General features: G+C 46.3%; 2 protein-coding genes and 2 non-coding genes across 8 annotated transcripts in view; all 4 read right to left on the bottom strand.

Annotated features, from left to right (window-relative positions):
* The window catches only part of BAZ2A (bromodomain adjacent to zinc finger domain 2A), a 34,548-nt gene extending 28,811 nt beyond the window's left edge, over positions 1–5,737 (bottom strand). For 2 of the 5 annotated variants that reach the window (XM_019454799.2, XM_019454805.2), the window contains exons 1-2: positions 5,555–5,737; positions 695–779 (exon numbers count right to left, since the gene is read on the bottom strand). The gene's annotated coding sequence lies outside the window, so the exon portion shown is untranslated. Of the gene's footprint in view, positions 1–64; positions 219–694; positions 780–3,389; positions 3,419–4,261; positions 4,339–5,554 lie in introns of those variants that run through there. The other 3 variants (XM_019454801.2, XM_019454802.2, XM_019454798.2) reach the window with 3 other exon arrangements.
* Positions 5,738–7,423: 1,686 nt separating this feature from the next.
* ATP5F1B (ATP synthase F1 subunit beta) lies at positions 7,424–14,533 on the bottom strand. Its single transcript, XM_019454806.2, has 10 exons — positions 14,360–14,533; positions 13,704–13,886; positions 13,299–13,473; positions 12,074–12,195; positions 11,651–11,835; positions 10,755–10,913; positions 10,503–10,625; positions 9,123–9,335; positions 8,501–8,702; positions 7,424–7,689 (listed from the first exon to the last, which is right to left on the bottom strand). The coding sequence occupies exons 1-10, from the start codon at positions 14,484–14,486 to the stop codon at positions 7,592–7,594; spliced, it is 1,587 nt and encodes a 528-aa protein (XP_019310351.1). The 5' UTR covers positions 14,487–14,533; the 3' UTR covers positions 7,424–7,591.
* Positions 11,918–11,988, bottom strand: LOC128775187 (small nucleolar RNA SNORD59). The gene has a single exon (XR_008419830.1). It is a non-coding gene; the product is annotated as a small nucleolar RNA SNORD59 (small nucleolar RNA).
* Positions 13,564–13,638, bottom strand: LOC128775188 (small nucleolar RNA SNORD59). The gene has a single exon (XR_008419831.1). It is a non-coding gene; the product is annotated as a small nucleolar RNA SNORD59 (small nucleolar RNA).
* Positions 14,534–22,761: the final 8,228 nt, after the last annotated feature.

The following is a 22,761-nucleotide window of genomic DNA, read 5'->3' as shown; positions in this document are numbered from 1 at the left end:
GAGGGAAGCCTAGGATAAAAGCGGGGCTCCCTCCCCTCAGGCCCCCAGACGTAGCCCAACAGACCTGAGGCGGCGGCGTCCAGCCTGGCTCGGGGCTTGTCTCTCCCCGGGGTACGGGCGGTTCACATGGCCGCGCTCCGGGCGCCAGGAGGGGAGGGGACCGCGGGGGAGGGGGTCTGGGGTCCGGGAGGGGGGAGGGGGACGCGGCTCAACCGCGGGGCCCAAGCGGAGCCAACATGGCCGGCGGGGGAGGAGTGAGCCGAAGCCGGAGGGGGGCGGGGAAGCTACGGCCGGGAGAGAGCCGCCCTCCTCGGCCTCCACCACCGGGTCCTAGCGCCGGGCATCCTAGCTCCCAGACCTGGATCTGGGTCCTAGCGCCGCGGTGTCTCCCTAGCCTGCGAGCAGCTCCCTCTGCACCAAGTCTCCTTGTGGTCCTGTTTCACAATGAGCAAACAGAAAGGCGTGCCAAGGTCCCAAAGATTAACCTAAAAGACTAGATCAAAATTTTAGGACCAAGGCATATCCAGTCCCTTAACAGGGGTGGGGGTGGAAGTGAAGGGGATCATTTCAGTGGCAGTTATTTCCCAGGCTGTGTAGCGGAAAAGACGAAGTGTAGAAGCTGAAGTCAGGGAAGTTCAGTCCTGATAAAGGGGTGGAGAAAGGAAAGAGCCGGCAGCATCTGCTGACCACTCACCTCTGTCCCGTGGGGGCAGCCTGGTCCTGCCTGGATCACCACTTTCCCAGCGACATCTGCAGGGCTCTGGGGGTCAGGAAGATGCCTGTGCGTAGGAAAATGAAGCATTGGCTCTGGAACCAGACAAGGAAGACCTGAGTCTAGCCAAGACCTGAGTCTAGCCCAAACCTGGTCAGAGGGGCAGGGGACTACCCGGAAAATTGACACAGCAATTAAGATGCCCCAAATGTCCACCTATTCTATAATCCCAGTACTTTTTTTTTTTTTTTTTTTTTGACAGGATTAGAGGACTGTATGAAACTCAAGAACAGGAAAGAAAAAAAATAGAGGACTAGGGTTTGGTTCTCATCTAAAATGTCTAATGCAGGGCCCCAGGATGGAGAACAGTGTCACATAAGGTTAGAATTTACAGATTTTCTAGCTCAATCTGCTCTTGTTTGGCAGATGAATTAAGGCCTGGAGAGGTTAACTGACTTGTTCAAGGTCAAAGAGTGGATAAATTGTGACCAGAAACCAGGTTTCCTTTCCTTGTAACTCAACAGACTTTGCAGGCTTCAAGATAATTCCTATTCAGTGCAATGCAATGCAGTTATACAAACAATTGCAAAACTCAGGCTGAATATTCTGGAAGAGGAATGGAGTGTGAATAATGAAACTCTGGCAGTTTTGAGGGGTCAACAAATACCTTTTCTTATGTGGGTCTGCGAGGAAGAAAATCTGAAAACTGGGTGGGGGCAAGGCAGGGCCAAATACATCAGTCTAGACTGGATTTCCTTACTTCACAGAGGAGTGGACTCTTCCTCAGTTTTGGGAACAGACACTACTCCGCACTACAAACGGCTCAGAGGCTAATAAAAAAGCGAACTTCAGCAGAGTCTTAAAGTGTGTGGGCCAGAGTGAGGAGGTTTAAGAGGGTTAAAAGGGTTTCTCTCCCTCTCCAGAGAAAAGCAGATTACCAGGGGGAAGGAGCAGACAGGTAGAAATCAAAACCCTTCTCTCTTCCCTGACTAAATAATAGATTTATAGGTCACCGTTAAGAAAAAAATAAGGACCCCAATAGCCTGCTGACCTTAAGTATCTGAATTAAATAGGAGCCACACTCAGGGGACAGAGGTCCTTCCTTCTGGAGAAAGCAGGGATCCAGCAAACTTCTGCTAAGGAATGCCCCACCTTCCCCAAAATAAAAAAGTAAAAAAATAAAGGCAGATGAAAAAGAGAGCTAGGGCTTGTAAATGGTTTCCTAAAGGGCAGCTACATATCTTTTTCTCTTCCCTTTTCCAGGACAGATGAGGGAGAATCTTCCTACCTCCCACCCCCAATCATAGAGCTGGCCAGTCAGAGTCGGGAGGCAGGGGAGGAGACTGCTCCAGTCAGACGGGTGTAGCCACGCCTCTTCCCCCACCACCACACACCCACACACACCCACCCGCTGGCTCCACTATGCTCCGGAAGAGCCGGTTACTCCTGTGCCCCACTGACTGCCCCCACCCCTTCCGAGCCCCAGGCCTAGTCTCCAGGGCAACCCCTAGGACTATCCCAGCCAGGAGCGGTAGGAAAGAGGGGTGTTTGGATAGAAAGGCCACCTGGGATTAGAAAAGAAAGTGAGGCAAGATCCACTCTTCCCATCTGGTGCAGAAGGACTTCAATTACCTTCCTCCCTGAATGAGACCCCTCCTCATCCCATCTAAGCAGAGATCTTCCTTACTCTTTGAAGAAGGGTGAGGGTGGGGTGTCAATATGCCCAACAGCTGGGTATTTACTTCTAGTCAGAAGCCACCCCAGGCAGCAGCTGTGCTTCTCCCCACCATTCAGACAACAGAGGGCAGACTGACCCCATATGTCCCCAAACATTCCTCAGTCCCATCAGATGTGGCCAATCACCCACCCCATCTCCCTTTAGGAAGCTACTAGAAAGGGGAAGGGGCAAATGGTCATCTTTTCAGCAACCTGTGAGAAGGATATCTAGGGAATACTCTGAACCTCTCTCAAGCCACGCCAGTGGACGGGTAATGAAGAAAATGAGAAGGGAAAAATTAGCACCTGCTCCCCCTTTCTCACCCTCCCTGTGATCCTGCTGCACCACCCTGACTCTGGGGTCAGCTGCCACAGTGCCTGGCTCCACTCTGGAGCCAGATGGCTGGGGCTGGGAGGAAGAAAAAGAAAGGAAGAAAGAAGGGAATTTGTTTGCATCCCTCTACCCACCTCTCTTTCTCTCCCCCTCCAGATATCCCTGGAATTCAAGCCCAACACCACTGCTGACCATCCTTTCCTCCCCCCAGCTACCTCCCAGCCAATGGAACAGGACTCAAAGTCTGAAGCAAATCCAGACACCCTGTCCCCTCATCCTGGAGTGGGGAACAGTGGGGAAGGATGAAAGCACAAGAAGGGGCAGAGCTAGGGGCACTGCTGGACTTGGAGCGGGGGAATTCCCCAACAGAGGTGATGTAATTATTAAAGATTTCCCTTGCCCTCCCTGGCTGAATAGTTTATAGTGTTAATATGATCTAGTAGAGAGAAAGCCCCCAACCCAATAACCATTCCAACTTGCTCCCCTCCCTCTTCAGGTTAGTGCAAAACAGTCTCCTCCCCCTCTATATTTTGGGGAGGCTAGATTCTCTTATAACCCATCAAAAGGACCATAAGCCCTCCTCCTCTTCTCTGCAAGTTGGTATATGTACGCCCTCAGCTCACATACCTGTTTGGAACTCCCCAATGAGCTTCTCCATGGTGGTCTTAGAAGAGGATGGAGAAAGTCTGAACTTCCTTAGGGTGGGGGACTTTTGCATCTGAGCAGAGAAGGCTAACCTTCCCACGCCTCTCCCAACACCTTTAGAGGCTCAGTTCCAGCCCCTCACCTACTATCTTCCAACAGCCCCTTAAGCCCATAATCAGAAGATTCTGGGTGTGCCCTCTCTGCCACCCCCCCTCCCCCCATTCCCTGACTCTGGAGGAGCGTTCCTAAGCTGGATCAGCCCACCCCAGGTTCAAGAAGGCCTCTCCCACCTAGACTGGTTGGCGGGTGCTGAGGTCGGACCCCTAAACTCCAGGAGGGGTGGGGTGGGGTGAGAGCTACAGAGAAGCTTTAGATGGGGCTTAGTTGAACTTGAAGGTCTAAGTGGAGCAGGGCCCGAAAGTGCCTATAGCCTAGGCTAACCCTCCAACCTTCACTTACTACGAGGAAGAGGAATTGGGGTGGCGGTTATTCCCCCTCCCATTGGAGGTTAGGATGGCGTGGGAAAGCTCTGGATCCAGAGGGGAGGAGGCGAAACCCAGACCGCGGGAGATTTTTCTGGCGAGGAAGGCGCGGGGGAGGGGGGAGATCCTGGGTGTAGAACAGGACGGGTACCCGGGAGAGGTTGGCCGAGAAGCGTGAGGCGGCTTCGGATTCCGGTCGCAGAGGACAGGGGAGAAATAGGCGAGTAGATAGTGCGGGGGAGAGAGGAAGGGCAGCTCCCGCAGGGGGAGGGTCAGATCCTGAGTCCCGGGCAGCGGGGATCCCCGGGGCAGGGGACCGCAGGAGCGGCCTGCCCGGGGACTCTGGTATCGGATGGGGTTGCCGGGCCTCACCTGGAGCAGGGCCGGGCCGCGGGCGGCGGCGCAGGTGGCCCGAGCCGGGTGGCGGCGGCGGCGCCTCCTCCCCCAGCCCTGGGCCGCCGGCGGTGTGTGGGGGTTGGGGGGGGGTAGCACTTAAAGGGGCAGGAACTACTGGGGTAAGGACAAGCGCTAGGGTAAGGCAGTCGCGAAGAATCCGCTGGGGGAGGGGGAAGCGGGTGGCGTCTCCTAGGGGCCAGAACCAGGAAGGATCCCAGATGGAGGAAGAGAAGAGATCCCAGGAAGAAGAGACAAACTTCTATGGTGAAGTGGGGGATGGTGGTGGGTCCAAACTGGAGGAGTTGGGAGAGCTCCGCCCGCGCTCTCGGGACTCCGGCAAAGATCTCTTCACAAAGGAGGGCCGGGAAGGCAGTGAGAGTCCTAAGGACGCCAAGGAGGAGTGGGGGTGCGGAAGAAGGAAGGCCGAGGCTGCTGGGGGTAACACACAGAGGCCCTGCTAGGTGAACAGGTTCTCTGTGTTTCAGCTCCACAGGGCCCGATTTCCTACAGCTGTGGAAAGGCATAGTCTCCTTCCCCCAGCACTGCCCACGTTTAAAAGCTTCTGGAATCAGGAAGCCACGAGGGCAAAGACCTCCTAGGCCTTTCAACCTCAATCCTGCCTTTCAACTCTCTCACTCAGTGTTAGTGACTGGAGCTTAGGGGGCCGCCAGTAGCAGCCCTAGTGGGACTGCTGTGGGACCGTGAGAATAGGCTTTATTTCAGTTTTCCCCCAACCACCACCACCCTTGCAGCAACCTCTGGGGCAACAGGAAGCAGCTGCTCAGTGCAGCCCCCACCTGGTGGTGGGTCGCGGTGGGGGAGGAGAGAAGTCAGGGACTTAAAAGGCCTGGGAGAAAATAAGGGAAAGAGAGGCACCTTAAAAATTCTCCAACGCAGCCAAAAGTGAGCTTTACTTTGCGGGGGGGGGGGGGGGAGGCCAGCAGTGAATACTGTAAAATATTACTTGAATCTTCAGCAGCTTAAATGGGGAGGAGCAAGGGGCTGTGTGGGGGCGTGGGGGAGACAGTGAGGTGGGGAGAGCCCCGACCTGAGGTGCACAGTCTCAGGCTCTTCCTGGGAACCGAGCTTGCCAATGTTCATGATCCCTTGGTCGGCAGCCTCACTATCTGAGCCCTGTGCCCCTATAGTCCCGTTTCCCCTCCTTCACCCCCCAAAAGAGCAAAGGTTAGGCCCCACCCCTGCTGAGTCAGCCAGGGAGGGAGGTAGGCATCCTTCAGGCCTTCCCCCAGGGCTGGTCCTCATACTTACCCATGTCCAGCTGGCAGGGCTCCAAGGCTGGGACCACCCAGCTCCTCACTGTCCTTGGTTCCCCCTTCACGTGAAGGCTGGTGTTAGATCCTCCTAAACTGTGAGCTGGGAACTAGCACGAATCAAAAAGCCAATGTATGCTTCCTGCGAACCACAGCCTGAACTGCTGTAGGGTGATGTCCCTGTGTGACAGACTGGGGTGGGGAGGGAGGAGGGAAGGGCGGGGCTTTCTCTGGGTGGAGAGGGAGGAGGAGGCGAGGACAGGGCAGAACCAGGAGAAATATGGAGGAAGGTTAGATCTGTGTTGACACTCCAGAGGCGTGGTAGAAGAGAGTGGTAAAGGGGGAAGGAAATAAATAGTTGCAGCTAGTGAGAGGGAGAAGGTTCTCGATGAATGCTGAGGCACGTAAACGTGTGGGGGAGGGGATGGAGGGATACAAACGACCTTAAGGATCACAGTTACCAGGTCTGCATCTGGGTAACATGGAAAAACAAAGCAGAAAGAGCTGACCCATATCCTGGGGCCTTTCTGCACCAGTTTCTTACCCATTCGAGTCAGAACCTGGAGAAAATGCCCCCACCCCTATAACTCAGCATTTCCCCAAATCCAGGCTTTTCTGGGTGCAAACGACCAGGCACAGTCGGCTCAGGGGCTCCACCTTCTGTCCAGATCATGACACAAGAGAGACTAGTGCCAAGGACGTCATAGGCAGATGGGAGGAAACTTACAGGCCTCTACTCCACCCCTGGCACCTTTCCCAAGGCCCCTCCTCAACCTTCAGCCCCCAGGGGCCTCTGAATTGGGATCTCAGTTTGTCCCCGCCCTGCTTCGACCCAACTTGAATGCCTCAGGGGTGGAGCCTATAGACGCAGGCTCCTCCTCAGGACAAAAGCCCCAGCTGGTTTGTAAACAGTCATTAGCGAAGAACCACATCCCAGCAAATGGCCTTTATGGATTTCAAAATGGTGAGATCAGAGTTCTTGCAGCCTCCAGTCCTCCCACCAGAGGGCAGTAGGAGATGGGCCCTGGCTCAGAAAACACTTAAGGGGCACCAAATCTGACCTTGCACTTGTTTCACTGTGAAACGATACTTTTGAGTACTCCTAACCCTGCACTTTTAGTGGCTAAAATGAAGGGTAGTTTATCTAATTCCATTATGTATTTCAGAAGCCCAACCCCACCCCCACAAACTCTGGAAATTGGCATTCCTTTTAAGATTCAATCTCCCTAACTTTCCTAAAGGATCTCAGCAGAGCTCAGGATTAGGCCTCATAGTTATTTTACACCATGCACTGCCTGAAACAATCATACAACTCTATGTTTGCCCAAAATATAAATCAGCAGGCAGTAGTCAAGGAACTTTCTGAAAAAAGGAGGGTGGGGGGAGGGGAAGGAGCAAAGCCAAAAAAAAAAAAGCCTAGGTAAAACAGAGGGGGGGCCCTTTTGACTCAATCTTTGCATATTTGTTATTAATCCTTCAGAACACTCATTTCCTAAAAACTGGATTCATTCATTAACCCCTGCTTTGTCTTAGAATAGTCCCCTCCAGACCCATTTTTCCACAATATACTCTTCTAAAAATAAAAAATACGTGCTTTTTAACCAACAGGAATAAACTACATAGAATATTCAAGAAGCAAATAATTTGCTTTGACAAATAACAAAAAGGCCAAAGCTGAGGCCCTACTATTGAGATCACATCATCTACAGGGAACCCCTCACAAGACCCACAGCTGTCCATCAAGACAATGGCTTTTCATTTTTGATGACCCCATTTCAAACATATGTGGTCTACTTTGTGCTGTTTCTTACAGCCACTCTAATGTTCAGTGTTGGTTATGTTGTCAGGACCAAGAAAAACAGACCAATTCTGACAGGTGTACATTTTATTGGAAACCTTAAATACTCTTCAGACAGAACACAATGTCTTCAATCAAGGCTCTGATTGTGGCCTAAGGAGTAAACAGATTTTTGGATTAGGGGCAAGGAAAAGTACAGCACAGAGGACAAGCGCTTAGTTTGCCAAAAGGATTTCCTCACGAATGCTCTTCAGCCAGCTTATCAGCTTTTGCCACAGCTTCCTCAATGGGTCCCACCATATAGAAGGCCTGTTCTGGGAGATGGTCATATTCACCTGTATGGGAAAAAAATTCAATGGTGAGAAGTGGAATGATAAACTTTTTGTGGTATATAAATACTTCACCACTTGGGGCAACCAGTCAGAATATGATAAATGTGTGTCATCCAAGAAATCTTTTAACAAACTTCTGTCTTAAATCCAATTTACAAGACGATATAGTAGGGATTAAGAATAAACGGTCCTGGGGCCCCTGAGTGGCTCAGTCGGCTAAGCGTCCGACTTCAGCTCAGGTCACGATCTCGCGGTCCGTGAGTTCGAGCCCCGCGTCGGGCTCTGGGCTGATGGCTCAGAGCCTGGAGCCTGTTTCCGATTCTGTGTCTCCCTCTCTTTCTGCCCCTCCCCCGTTCATGCTCTGTCTCTCTCTGTCCCAAAAATAAATAAACGTAAAAAAAAAAAAAAAAAAAAAAAAGAATGGTCCTGGCCACATAATCTGGGTTCAAATTCTTGCTCTCTACCTTGGCTGGATGGTATCAGAACCTGTTATTTTAAACTTTTCTGTGCTTCAATTTTCCTAATTTGTAAAAACAAGGATCTGTAATTCACTCAGAAGAGTAGCTAGGACTGAAAGCACTCAGTAAGTGTTGAGTATTGTATGACAACAATCAAGTGATACAAATTTCACTCTCAGAAGTAGACTATTTCCAAAGAACACTGACAGACAATAGTTTTTAACTAAAAAAATTCTTTAGACACAACATGCTTATACATTGCTTGATGATGGCTGGCATGGGAACATAGCACAGTGAACATTAGAGATTTCAGCTTCTCTGCTATTTTATATTCAGCTTTATACTGGCAGTCTCACCTGCCAAAATCTGCTGGAAACCTTTGATGGTCTCCTTCAGAGGTACCAGCTTCCCCATATGACCTGTGAAAACCTCAGCAACCTGGAATGGCTGAGACAAGAAACGCTGTATTTTCCGTGCACGGGACACAGTCAACTTGTCTTCCTCAGAAAGTTCATCCATACCCAGGATAGCAATGATGTCCTGGAGAGATTTGTAGTCCTGTAAGAAAACAGGAGGCCTGAATAAATATTCAGATTCTTTTAAATTTGGACAAAAACCTCAGGGTTAATACCACCTTGTATTCACACTGAGCTTAGTACAAAGCATTTTAGCACATTACCTCACTTTGCAAGTGAAATAGTGGTGAAATTACACGCTTGGAAGCATGAGGGCCCTCAGCTAAGATCAGTGTCTTATTCTCCCCACTTCTAGTCTACTGCCATTAGGAAAAAATGGATTCTAAATCTAAGTACCTGGAAACCCAAGAGACCCTCATTAATACTCTTTAATAGAAACTGCAGGTCTCCTCTTTGCTCCAAAGCAAATCACACAAGTCACCAGGAAGGCTTTGGTCTTAATATAGTACCCATATACCCACTATATGACTTTCTAGTCACTGATCTCACCTGCAGTACTCACCTGTAGGATCTTTTGTACCCCACGGGCAACATCATAATGCTCATTTCCAACAATGTTGGGATCCATAATTCGAGAGGTGGAATCCAGAGGATCCACAGCTGGATAGATACCCAACTCAGCAATAGCACGGGACAGCACAGTGGTAGCATCCAAATGGGCAAAGGTAGTGGCAGGGGCAGGGTCCGTCAAGTCATCAGCAGGCACATAGATAGCCTAGAGTGAGTCAAGAACCCATGAAGAGCAGCAGGAAGCCAAATAATTCTGTTTAAAAGCCACACTGCCTTTCTGCCCTCTCCTCATTATTTCATTACAACTTCTTAGCATTTAAGAGTCCACCCCCAAAAAGACTTCTTACCATCCCTAACACCTGCTGAGTGAGCTTATAGATGATCTGGTCCCTCCAAGCTGTGATGAAAAATTTTCACTGTCCTTCCTTTTGTTCTTCATCCTACATTTTAACCCTATTATACTGATACTTACACTTTTAGTTAAAAACAAAAAACCTGGGGCGCCTGGGTGGCTCAGTTGGTTAAGTGTCCGACTTCGGCTCAGGTCACGATCTCGCGGTATGTGAGTTCGAGCCCCGCATCGGGCTCTGTGCTGACTGCTCAGAGCCTGGAGCCCGTTTCAGATTCTGTGTCTCCCTCTCTCTCTGACCCTCCCCCGTTCATGCTCTGTCTCTCTCTGTCTCAAAAATAAATAAATGTTAAAAAAAAATTAAAAAAAAAAAAAAAAAAAACAACAACAAAAAACCTTGCACGATTGGAATGCCTCACTGAAAGTTACTACAATTTAGACCCTTTAGATAATTTTACTGTTTATACCATCTACATATATGTCTGAAAATGCATAGTGTAGCACATAAGTACAGTGCATAAATACACTGAATAATTAATGTCCGGTTTCCATGCATCTCCAGACTCCTCAGGCTAGAAACCACTACACTTTGTAATCTACATTCACATACATGCCTTTAACTACCTTAAAGGAGCATTTCTTAACTTTTTAGTCTCTAACATGAATCCATAGAATATTACACATTATTTCAGGGAGCTCATTAACCTTGTTAAAAACCTTGAGGGACACCTGGGTGACTCAGTTGGCTAAGCGTCTGACTTGAGCTTAGGTCATGATCTCGCGGTCTGTGAGTTCGAGCCCTGCAACTGTGCTGACAGCTCAGAGCTTGGAGCCTGCTTCAGATTCTGTGTTTCCCTCTCTCTGCCCCTCCCCCACTCGTGCTGTCTCTCTCTCTCTCTCTCAAAAATAAATAAACATTAAAAAAAATAAAAAACAAACCTCGAGAGAGAAGTAACTAGGTTTTATATTTCTCTGTATCTAACTTTACATAAATTAGACCTTCATCCATTTCATTTTTCTTACCTGCACAGAGGTAATAGATCCCTTCTTGGTGGTGGTGATTCTTTCCTGCATGGTACCCATGTCAGTGGCCAGGGTAGGCTGATAGCCCACCGCAGAAGGGATTCTACCCAATAGAGCAGACACCTATAGGGAAAAAAAAGAAAAGAAGGGGGAATGAGGACACAGGTTTTAGGTGTCTACATCTTAGCCTCATCTGCATCATTCCATAAAAAGGTCAAATGAAACAGATCCTCCCAAACCTTCTTCTCTTACCTCAGAGCCAGCCTGGGTGAAACGAAAGATGTTATCAATAAAGAGCAGTACATCTTGACCCTCTTGGTCTCTGAAGTATTCAGCAACCGTCAGTCCAGTCAGAGCTACTCGGGCGCGAGCACCAGGTGGTTCATTCATTTGACCATACACTAGCGCTACCTGAAGTAATCATACACAATCAGAAAACCTGGGAGAGGAATATGGAAGCCATATGCCCAAGGACCCCAAACCAGAGAAACTACCAAAAAACCCTCCTTCTCAGCAAGTGTCATTATGATTTGCAAATTTCTTTTCCCTTTTAGAGACGTGGTTCAAACACCACAAAGATTTATGTTATTGAAGCAAAATTCCTGAAATAGGAAATAAGACTAAGTGAAGGGCACAAAATAGGGCTATTTGAGACATCTGAATTACCTCCAGCTTTCCAAAATTAACTTTCAAATGATGGGACTACCTACTAAAAACAAAGTCTGAAAATGTAATCTGATATCAAAGAGAAAAGAAAATGTGTGTTAATGTATTAGATTGTTGGGGGAAAACACTGTCAAGAATTTCCTTTGTGGGTCGCCTGGGTTGGCTCAGTCGGGTTAAGTTTCTGACCTCAGCTCAGGTTATGATTTCACGGTCTGTGAGTTCGAGCCCCGCGTCGGGCTCTGCTGACAGCTCAGAGCCTGGAGCCTGCTTCAGATTCTGTGTCTCCCTTTCTCTCTGCCCCTCCCCTGCTCACACTGTCTCTCTCTCAAAAATAAACATTACAAAAAAGTTTAAAAAAAAAAAAAAAGTGTCATAGGACACTAAAATGAAACTCTAACACAGGGTTTCAGCTAGCATTGCAGTCAACTAAAATGGTTCCCTGGCACAACTACTATGTGAACATAAATCAGCTTACTCCTTACCTTGGAGGTAGCATCTTTTAAGTTGATAACACCAGACTCAATCATTTCATGGTATAAGTCATTGCCTTCACGGGTCCTCTCACCAACACCAGCAAACACAGAGTAACCACCATGGGCTTTGGCCACATTGTTGATTAACTCCATGATCAGTACAGTCTTGCCAACTCCAGCACCACCAAACAGCCCTGGAAGAGGTTGAAAAGAAGCAATATTTGAGTGCTGTGTTCCCAAATAAGCAAACTTCAAAAAACCCTTTTTTCTCTTTTCCCTTCTCAGGAATGGCATCTGGCTTCAGCAAACTCAGAAGAACGAAAGTCAGAAGCTACTCATCAGTGAGGGATAGATCTCAGTACCCACTCATTACATGATAGGATTTTTTCTTCCCACGTTAGGTTTGGAAAATATGTACCACCAGTAACATACCAATTTTGCCACCCTTGGCATAGGGAGCCAGCAGATCCACAACCTTGATACCAGTAACCAGAATTTCCTGCTCAACACTCATCTCCATGAACTCAGGAGCCTCAGCATGAATAGCTGCAAATCTGTAAAGGTTGGAAAAGAGGAGCAGGGTCTATTCATCCTGTTGAAAGGTTCCTCCCAATTCTAACCCTTTACTCATAGTCTCACCTCTTATTTTTTTATAAATTTTTTTTTTAACGTTTATTTATTTTTGAGACAGAAAGAGACAGAGCCTGAATAGGGGAGGGTCAGAGAGAAGGAGACACAGAATCTGAAACAGGCTCCAGGCTCCGAACTGTCAGCACAGAGCCTGATGTGGGGCTTGAACTCACGGACTGCGAGATCATGACCTAAGCGGAAGTTAGCCGCTCAACGGACTGAGCCACCCAGGTGCCCCTCTCACCTCTTATATAACACTCCAGACAAGTTGTCATGTGGCACCTAGCCTAATGTTCTGCAATAAAGGGAATTCCATTATCTCACGAAGCAATGATCCCATTTCCTAACATTTTAAAAAATTTTCTAATGTTTATTTATTTTTGAGAGAGAGCGAGCGAGAGAGAGAGCCAGCAGGGAAGGGGCAGAGAAAGAGGGAGAGAATCCCAAACAGGCTCGACACTGTCCTTGCAGAGCCCAACACAGAGCTCATTCCCATGAACCGTGAGATCATGATTTGAGGCTAGATCAGACCCTTAACTGACTGAGCCACCCAGGTCCCTGTCCCCATTTCCTAACCGTCGTAAAGATTTTCTTTTTAATAAGCCCTAACCTAACAGCACTTCTTCATATATCATTAGGAAATACAAAGACTTGCTACTTCTGGAAACTCCACAACCTAAGCCATTGGTATTAAAAGTCACTTAATTTGAGTCCTAAGAATCAAGTTTTCTAAAATTAGAACTTCTACGTTCTCAATTTTCCTCAGAAAAAACTACATTTGTGGTTTTAATAACAGTATCGGCATTTTAAGTATTCTCTGCAGGAAAATTTTGCTACACTAGGTGTTGCCTTAATGTACAAAACTGCAAGAGGGGTGTCTGACTGGCTCAGTCTACTTGAGCATGTGGCTCTGGAGTTCAAGCCCCAGGTATGATGTAGAGCTTACTTAAAACAAAACAAAAACCCCAAAACAACCTACAGAAAAAGCAGTTCCTTTGCATGTAGATACAGGAAGAGGCATACTTACTGTTTGGTTTTGATGGGACCTCTCTCATCAATAGGTTCTCCAATGACATTCATGATTCTGCCCAAGGTCTCAGGACCAACAGGAATTTTGATTGGTGCACCAGAATCCAGGACTTTCTGGCCTCTAACCAAGCCTTCTGTACCATCCATGGCAATAGTCCTTACCGTGCTCTCACCTGTTAAAGGCATTGCAAGTTATACAGAAGGACAAGTTGGCTTCATATGATGAAGTTCAGCTGGCTGAAAGGCCTAAATCAACCAAGACTCCTTCTCAGTACCTAAATGTGGCTTCAGCATACTCAGAAGAACGAAAGTCATTTTGATAAAATCATCATAGAAGGAAGACTGATGTGGGGGATATTTGGACTAAACAAGCTCTTTACCATTTCTAACAAATTCTACTTACCCAAATGCTGAGCCACCTCCAAAACCAGCCTGGTGTCCCTGCCTTGCACTTCTAGGGCATTTAGGATGGGTGGCAGTCCCTCATCAAACTGGACATCCACCACAGCACCGATGACTGCCACGATGCGCCCGGTGGCAGCGCCTGCCTTCGGCGAAGGAGATGTTTGGGCGGCATAGTCTCTAGCTAACAAACAAAAAAGATTGGAAGGAATCGGGGTCAGGGCTGTTAGTGGTAATCGGAAGCCCCGTCTTAACCCCCAAGAACTGGTAAATTCGGCCCATGACCGGCCTCGTCTCGCTTGCTAGTAAGACGAGTCCGGAGGGAAGGCCGCGCAACAACCGAGAATGCGTCTGCACAATTTTCCCATGCACAAAACCCCATGATTCGAGGGCTCAGTGCCCCCATTCACAGTAAGGTCAGTGCACCTGCCCGCACTTTTCCGTCACAGAGAACTCCTTCTCCAAAATGAGACGAATTAGGTCTAAGAAACCTCCCGTGGGCGTCCTATTCTGGTTCTCCCGCCATTAGAGGGCAGGTCGCTGGCCCTGACGTCCTTCTAACACCAGAGACAGCTTTAGGCCCAAGTGAAAATCTGCCCCCGGCTCAAGGTCATGGGGCGGCAGAAAAAACCCCAGCTCCTAGAGGAAGGCACTTACCAGGCTGGAGCACCGCCGGGGTGGCCCGCAGTAAGACCTGGGCTTGGGGTAGCGGCGCTGAAGAGCTGAGTCCCCGCAAGGCCCCGGAGGCCGAGGTAGCGGCCACACGGCCCACGAAACCCAACATGGCGGAGCTCGGGTGGGGACTGAGGGCTGCTGCGGTCCCGGCCGCCAACTCCCCCGCCGTTGGGGAGAGGCCTACTCTTCAGTAAGCAAGTCCATTGGATGAGTTTGCTGAATATCACTCTCAGTGCTGCTCCTATAGGTTAATAATCTCTGATCTTTTCAACCATTGGTCAAAATTGGTGCCAATCTGAATTCCTTCTTTTTCATTGGATATTGTCTGGTTAGGGGCAACCCTCAGAGACTCGAAATGTAATTGGACAACAGCGATGTCAATTGGAGAGAGTACTTGGCGGAACTACGTTTAAGAAAGGGGCAGAGTTCCTGTTGTGAAGCACGTGGGCTGTTTTTGACTGTCCTTGGGCTCTCACCTTAGATAGGACTTTGAAGTAGGTTGACAGTCTCAGGGGCGGGGGTTGGGGAAGTAGTAGCCTGGGGAAACACCACTGACGGTGACCTTGGAAAAGTCCGGAGACTTCTCCAGACTCAGAACTCGGTTTTTCTTTTGCAGTAGTACTCTTGGAAGCTTCCAGGCCGTTCAGCATGTCACGAATCCGGACAATCTAAATCACTTTAAACCGTACAATGAAAGAAATTAATGGAACCCAGTCACTTAACAGATGTGTGCTAGGCACTGAGGAAACAAAAGACTTAAGACCTCCCTTTTAAAAACAGAAAACAATGCAGTAAAATGTGATGGGTCCTGATTAGTACAGGGTTAAGTGGGTGCACGAAAGAGGGGATAAATATGGGTCACCTAGAGATGTAGGGGAATTGCCTCTAACAGTAGGAGATGGATATACCTGTTGTGAAACCGAGTAGAAATTCCTAGGATAAAGTAGGAAGACTATTCCAAGCACACGTTTGCATGAAACCGTATGCTCCTTTTGTTTTAACTGCAGGTGAGGAAGGTTAGATAGAGGTGAAGGAAAAAAGAGAAGGGATAGTAAGATTAACAGGAGCCAGCTCTCAGTGCTTTGGATGGAATGGAGACTGGCAGAGGTAGGTGTGAGGAAGTGTTCCTGAAGTATGGAAAAGCAGAAACAGGGCATCCTTTTCTGTGTTTGGGGGTGGGATTCGAGACCTTAATCTATTAGAACCTGGCTATATAGAGTTTATAATGGTGCTACCTCCCCAGACTTTTCCCCACCAGCTCCCATTAGTTCTCATCTTTCTGAATGATAGTGAAAAATTTTCCTGTTTGGCAGGTAGAGCTATTAAAGAATTTGAAGGAGAAAACAGGAAGAGAATGTAAAATTTGGGTAATCTTGCCTAGTAAAAGGGAAAGAACCCAAGAAAACAGCAACATGTATGGAGCAGGTAGAGAAAAATAGCGAAGGAAGAAGCAGAGGACCAAAACCATGTTAAGAATTAGGAAAGACAATGTTAAGGAGAAAGTGGTCAATAGCACCAATCACATAAACATCCTGTAAAATAAGGGCTGAAAAGAACCAATTAGGTTTGAAAACTGGGGATTTATATCCTGGGTAAGTAGGGTCAAAGATTTCAATGGGCTGCATCATATGACATAATCCACATTTTTGATTTGTGACCCATGTGTGCTTTCCATTAGGCTGGGCACAGTATCCCAGTTAATAAGATCCTATATATTTTACTAGCCTCCCTCAACTATTAGAGCTTAAGTTTGTATAGATAGGCTAGGATATTCCTTAGAGTATTGTCACTGAAGCCAGACTGTCAAGGTTAAAATCTTGTTTTTGCTACTTAATAGATGTCATTGGGCAAGTTAAATTCTCTGAGCATTAGTTTTCTAATCTATAAAGGCAATAATAAAATGGAAATAATCTCATAGGGTTTGTTCTGAGATTTAAGATTATTAATGAAAGCAGCATTTAAAACAATACCTGGCACATAATTAACACTGTATTTATGTCAGCTAGTATTACAACTTCCTATTGACTTAGTGTTAAGATCCTTTGGTTTTGTATCACCAACTTTGGTCTTGGCCAAAATTTTATTAATCATCAAACACATTTATCCTGACACTTCACTAAACCCAGGTATTAGATTTTCATAAATTTCCAGATAACTGAAGCTCATTGCTTTTTCAAATGTGTCACATATTTCTTTGTTCCCTTAGCAGATAATCAATAATTTAACTTTTTCTTGGATATTTATCAGTAAACATCTTTGAATCACATTGCAATGCTAACTTTCAGTGTTACTAAGGTAGATGTCTAAGAGATGTTTCTCCATTATGCTTAAGTTTGTGAACTTAAAAAAAATTTTTTTTAATGTTTATATATTTGAGAGAGAGAGAGAGAGAGAGAGAGAGAGAGAGAGAGAGAGAGAATGCAAGTGAGGGAGGGGCAGAGAGAGAGGGAGACACAAGATCTGAATGAAGCAGGCTCCAGGCTCTGAGCTGTCAGCACAGAGCCCATTGTGGGGCTGGAAGTCGTGAACCGTGAGATCCTGATCTGAGTGGAAGTCAGACGCTTAACTGACTGAACCACCCAGCCCCAAGCTTGTGAACTTTTTAATGTTTACTTATTTTGAGAAAGAGCACTTACACACAAGCAGGGGAGGGGCAGAAAGAGAGGGTGGGGGAGAGAATCCCAAGCAGGCTCTGTGATGTCAGCACACAGCCTGACTCGGGGCTCAATCTCACGAACCATGGGATCATGACCTGAGCCGAAACCCAAAAGTTGGATGCTTAACGGACTGAGCTACCCAGGGACCCCTGAAGTTTGTGAACTTATTTTTGCTGTCAGTGTTTGCCCTCAGCAACTTTAGGTCCTGTTCTGAAATCAGAAAAGCTGCTAAATTTGTAAATACTGTCTAAAATAAATGTAAACGTGGTTAGTTTGAATTGAGATGGAACTTTCTGAACAAATTGTGTCATTTAGTTTAGAGTTCTGGTATGTTTTGGTCCTATATCATGTTTCTTGATTCCCGGATAGCCCAAGGTAATATTTTACTTGAAACAGAAGCTATTTATAATGAGACAATAGGAACCCCGTAGACCTAATCTGGCTTTTTACCTGAAGTTAATTCCAAATGACTGCATAATGTGTGACTGAAAAACTTACCGATTTTATTTGGTCATGCCACACATTCTTCTAGTACCCTGTAATGGCTAGGATGTTTTTGTCTCTACATTTTTTATTATCATTTTGGATGATTTCAAATTCATGAAAACAATCCATGCAATATTCTAGCTTCTAGAGTTCTTTAACCTCTGAATTCCAATTAATTTCACACTCACATTTCACTTAAGCATCTTAACTCCTCAGTCATTCCCAAATGTAATCCTTAAAAGTTCTACCTCAGAGGGTTGCTGGGGGGGGGGGGGGGGGGGGGTGTCATTGGTTAAGCGACCAACTCTTGATTTCGGCTTAGTTCATGATCTCGTGGTTTATTATTTCAAGCCCCGCATGGAGCTCTGCACAGACAGTGTGGAGTCTGCTCCCAAGCAGGCTCTTTCCCCCTCTCTCTGCCCCTCCCCCACTCACCCTGTCTCTGTCTCAAAATTAAAAAAAAAAAAAAAGTTCTACCTCAGAAATTGAATACTGTCTTGTAACACCAGTTTTGGTTTTTTTCTTTACACAAGTAATACATGAACATATTCTTGATACACAGGAAATAAATCCTTTCAACAGTACAATTACCCCCAAAATCACACTTCCCCTTTCTTACTAAAAGTTTTGCATATACCCCATTCACTTTCGATCCAATTCCTTACACATAGAACTTTATATACTACCCCCACCCTTGCATCTTTTTAAACCTCAGTGGAAGCACACTGCAGAAAACTTTTATTTTTATTTAGTAATTTTTTTTTAAAGATTTCATTTTTAAGTAATCTCCATACACAATGTGGGGCTTGAACTAACAACCCCAAGATCAATAGTCACAAGCTTTTCTGACTGAGACAGCCAGGAGCCGCTTTTTCAGTAACCTCTACACCCAAGGTGGGGCTCAAACTTAGAACCCTGAGATCAAGAGTCGCATGCTCTACTGACTTAGCCCAGGTGCCCCCAGAAAAATTAAGTTGTATGACCTTTGTTTTGCAGAACCTTGTGTCAGTACATTTACTCTTTTCTTTAAATTTTAAAGATTTTAAGTAAATCTTTATGCCCAACTTGGGGCTCAAACTCACAACCCCAAGATCAAGAATCACTTGCTGTACCAACTGAGCCAGCCAGAAGCCCCAATACATCTATTTTATTGATTATGACTGCACATTATGCCCTAAGAACATGTAATAATTTATTTTTCCCCATTAATGGTCACTTGGATTGTTTCAAATGGCTATTACATGCAATAATGAATGAAAAATAAATCTTGTACACAGTGTGCACTAATACTTCTAACATAGATTCCTAGAAATGTTGGCTTAAATTATGTTAAAAAAATTTTTTTTTAGGGGCGCCTGGGTGGCTCAGTCAGTTGGGCGTCCGACTTCGGCTCAGGTCACGATCTCACGATCTCGCAGTCCGTGAGTTCGAGCCCCGCGTCGGGCTCTGGGCTGATGGCTCAGAGCCTGGAGCCTGCTTCCGATTCTGTGTCTCCCTCTCTCTCTGCCCCTCCCCCGTTCATGCTCTGTCTCTCTCTGTCTCAAAAATAAATAAAACGTTAAAAAAAAAATTTAAAAAAAATTTTTTTAAACATTTATTCATTTTTGAGAGACCAAGACAGAGCACGAGCAGGGGAGGGGCACAAAGAGAAAGGGAGACACACGATCCGAATGCGGGGCTAATGCAGCGCTCAAACTCACAAATCGCAAGATCATGACCTGGGCAGAAGTTGGATGCTCAATCGACTGAGCCACCCAGGCACCCCTTAAATTTATGTTTTGTTAATGTTTATTTTTGAAGGAGAGAGGGAGACACAGAATCCGAAGCAGGCTCCAGGCTCTGAGCTGTCAGCAGAGCCTGATGAGGGGCTCGAACTCACAAACCGCGAGATCATGACCTGAGCCGAAGTCAGACGCTCTTCAAATATTTGTTAAAGGTTGTTAAGGGGTACCTGGGTGGCTCAGTCGGTTAAGCGTCCTACTTCGGCTCAGGTCATTATCTCGCGGTCCGTGAGTTTGAGCCCTGCATCGGGCTCTGTGCTGACAGCTCAGAGACCAGAACCTGTTTTGGATTCTGTGTCTCCCTCTCTCTCTGACCCTCCCCCGTTCATGCTCTTTGTCTCATAAATAAATAAATGTTAAAAAAAAAAAATGTTAAATATTTTCTAGTACAGCACTTATCCTTTAACCTAATAGCTTTTGACCTGTTTTGTTTTTTTTAAAGATTTTATTTTTAAGTAATCTCTACACCCAATGTGGGAATCGAACTTACAAACCTGAGATCAAGTCACATGCTCTACCGACTGAGCCAGCCAGGTGCCCCAACCTATGTTAATTTTTTTTTTAATTTTTTTTAACGTTTTATTTATTTTTGAGATAGAGAGAGACAGAGCATGAGCAGGGGAGGGTCAGCGAGAGGGAGACACAGAATCTGAAACAGGCTCCAGGCTCTGAGCTGTCAGCACAGAGCCGCACGCGGGGCTTGAACTCACAGACCGCGAGATCATGACCTGAGCCGAAGGGACGCTTAACCGACTGAGCCACCCAGGCACCCCCCATGTTAATTTTTAATGTCAGATTTAACTTTTCTTTTATAGCTTTTACATTTTACATCATGCTTGGAAGGATTTCCCCATAGCATTTGGTTAGAATTTGATTAATGAATTGTTTTAACAAGTGGGCCAGGTATCACCAGCATCAGAATCACCAAAACTACACTATCCACTATAACCATATGGGGTGGAGTTAAATTCACTAAAATTAAATAAAAAATCCTTTTTTCAGTCACACTAGCCACGTTTCAGATTATAACTATGTGGCTAGTAGCTACTCTATCAGACAATAAACATATAGAATATTTCCTTCATCAGTCAGTCTCACTGAACAGAGCTGATATACCTGCAGCATAAACTGATTCAGAATCTGTATTTTTTAAATGTTTATTTTTGTGAGAGCACAAGCAGGGGAGGGGCAGAGAGAGGGGGGCAGAGGATTCAAAGCGGGCTCTGTGCTGACAGCAGTAAGCCCAATGTGGGGCTCAAACTCATGAACTGCAAGATCATGACGTGAGCTGAACCACTGTCTCCCCAACAACCAGTTTTGGATCTAAAATTCAGATTCTGGGGGCACCTGGATCGCTCAGTTGGTTAAGCGCCAGATTTTGGCTCAGGTCATGATCTCACAGTTCTTAAGTTTGAGCCCCATGTTAGGGTCTGTGCTGACAGCTTGCAGCCTGGAGCCTGCTTCAGATTCTGTACCTTCCTCTCTCTGTCCTCCCCTGCTCACACTCTCTTTAAAATATTCTAAAACTGAACAAACAAAAAACAGTGGTTGTCAAATTTTGGCACATATCACCTAGATGACTTAAAAAAGATCACTGGGGGCGCTTGGGTGGCTCAGTCAGTTAAGTGCCCGACTTCAGCTCAGGTCATGATCTCACGGTTTGTGAGTTTGAGCCCCGCATCAGGCCCTGTGCTGACAGCTCAGAGCCTGGAGCCTGATTCAGATTGTGTCCCCCTCTCTGCCCCTCCCCCACTCACACTCTGTCTCTGAAAAATTAATGTTAAAAAAAATTTTTTTTAATAAAAAAGATCACTGGCCTCTATCCTGTTTGACTCAGTAGACCTGTTTAGAGACTCCTGCTAAGTCCAGCGATCACACCTCAAGAATCACTGACCTCAAGTATCAGTTAAAGTGCAAATTTCTGGCCCCCACATGGACCTACATGCCTATCTAGCATTGGGACCTAGGAATCCACATTATCACAAAGCCCCATGATTTTGGTATGTTGAGAACCACTGGGTTTGAGATGACCACAGAGAAATAGAAGGATCCAACTCTATAGAGTTGTGAGGCTTATTACTTGTGAGAACAAAGAACAGCGGTTAAGGGACAAAGCTGTTACACTTGTAGCAGAGGCAGCTTTATAGTACTCTCTCTCCTGAACTTTGGTCATTACTACATATAGCCATGGAAATAGGTTGCTAGACGGACAATGGAAGTGAAGGTCACTGGATTAAAGCTGAAATATTTGGGCTACACTTATGGATAGGTTCTTCACATTAACAAATTATTCAGACAGGACAATAAAAGTTATAAGCAAGTGACATGATTTTCCACTTTAGAAGACTGCTAGGAGAGCTTGGGTGGCTCAGTTGGTAGAATATTCAGCTTTCGCTCAGATTATGATCTCATACACAGTTCACGGGTGCAAGCCCCCTGTCGGGCTCTGTGCGATAGCTCGAAGCCGAGAGCCTGGAAGCTGGTTCAGATTGTCCCCCCTTCTCTGCCTCTCCCATTATCTGTACGATCAAACCCTGCATTGCGCTTCAAGCTGAGTGCTTGTGCTCTCTAAAAATATTTAAAAGGCGGGGGTGGGGGGTGGGGGGTGGTCACCTGGGTGGCTCAGGTCATGATCTCACGGTTCTTGGGTTCGAGCCCCGCATCAGACTCTGTGTTGACAGCTTGGAGCCTGGAGCCTGCTTTCAGATTCTTTGTCTCCCTCTCTCTCTTCCTCCCCCACTCACACCCTCTCAAAAATAAATATATTTTTTTTTAATTAAAAGAAAAAAGAAAAAAATCCCCATCAAACAGAAGAAACTAAAACTAGCCCAAACTAAATTGGTAGATAAAACCTTCATGCAATTATAACAACTAATTGCCTTCCTTCCCTTCCTTGAAGGGAACTTCACAGTATAAAGGTGAGGTGGCTCAGTCAGTTAAGCATCCGGCTTTGGCTCAGGTCATGATCTCATGGTTCACAAATTGGAGCCCCGCATCAGGCTCTGTGCTGACAGCTGAGAGCCTGGAGCCTGCTTCAGATTCTGGATTCTCAGTCTCCCTCTCTCTCTCTACCCCTCCCCTGCTTGTGCTCTCTCAAAAATCAATGGATTATTACTTTTTTTTTTTTGAAAGTTGAATATAAGCACCTTTATCACATGTCAAAATGGACAAAAACTATGGGAACAGATGCCAAACTTAAAAACTCACTCAAGTGATCCTCTCCCCAATAATTTTCTTTAAAGCAATACTAACTACAATTCAGATGAGATAATAATATTTCTCAAGTTTTGACCTATTGATTCACCTTTCGGCCAGAAATACTGGAGTTAGAGGGATCAGATGCCATCCGTAAGGCTTGGTACCTGACTGAGCAAAAGGGATTAATGAAACACTTGAATAGGTTCAAGTGTTTGAACACAAAATAAATTTAATTAAATTTAGAAAATCTTACGAGACAGGA

This window comes from Panthera pardus, unplaced genomic scaffold (genome assembly GCF_024362965.1).
Source record: "Panthera pardus isolate Hobbes unplaced genomic scaffold, ASM2436296v1 HiC_scaffold_6, whole genome shotgun sequence".
Lineage (NCBI taxonomy): Eukaryota > Metazoa > Chordata > Mammalia > Carnivora > Felidae > Panthera > Panthera pardus.
This window is presented reverse-complemented; position numbering and strand designations above follow the sequence as displayed.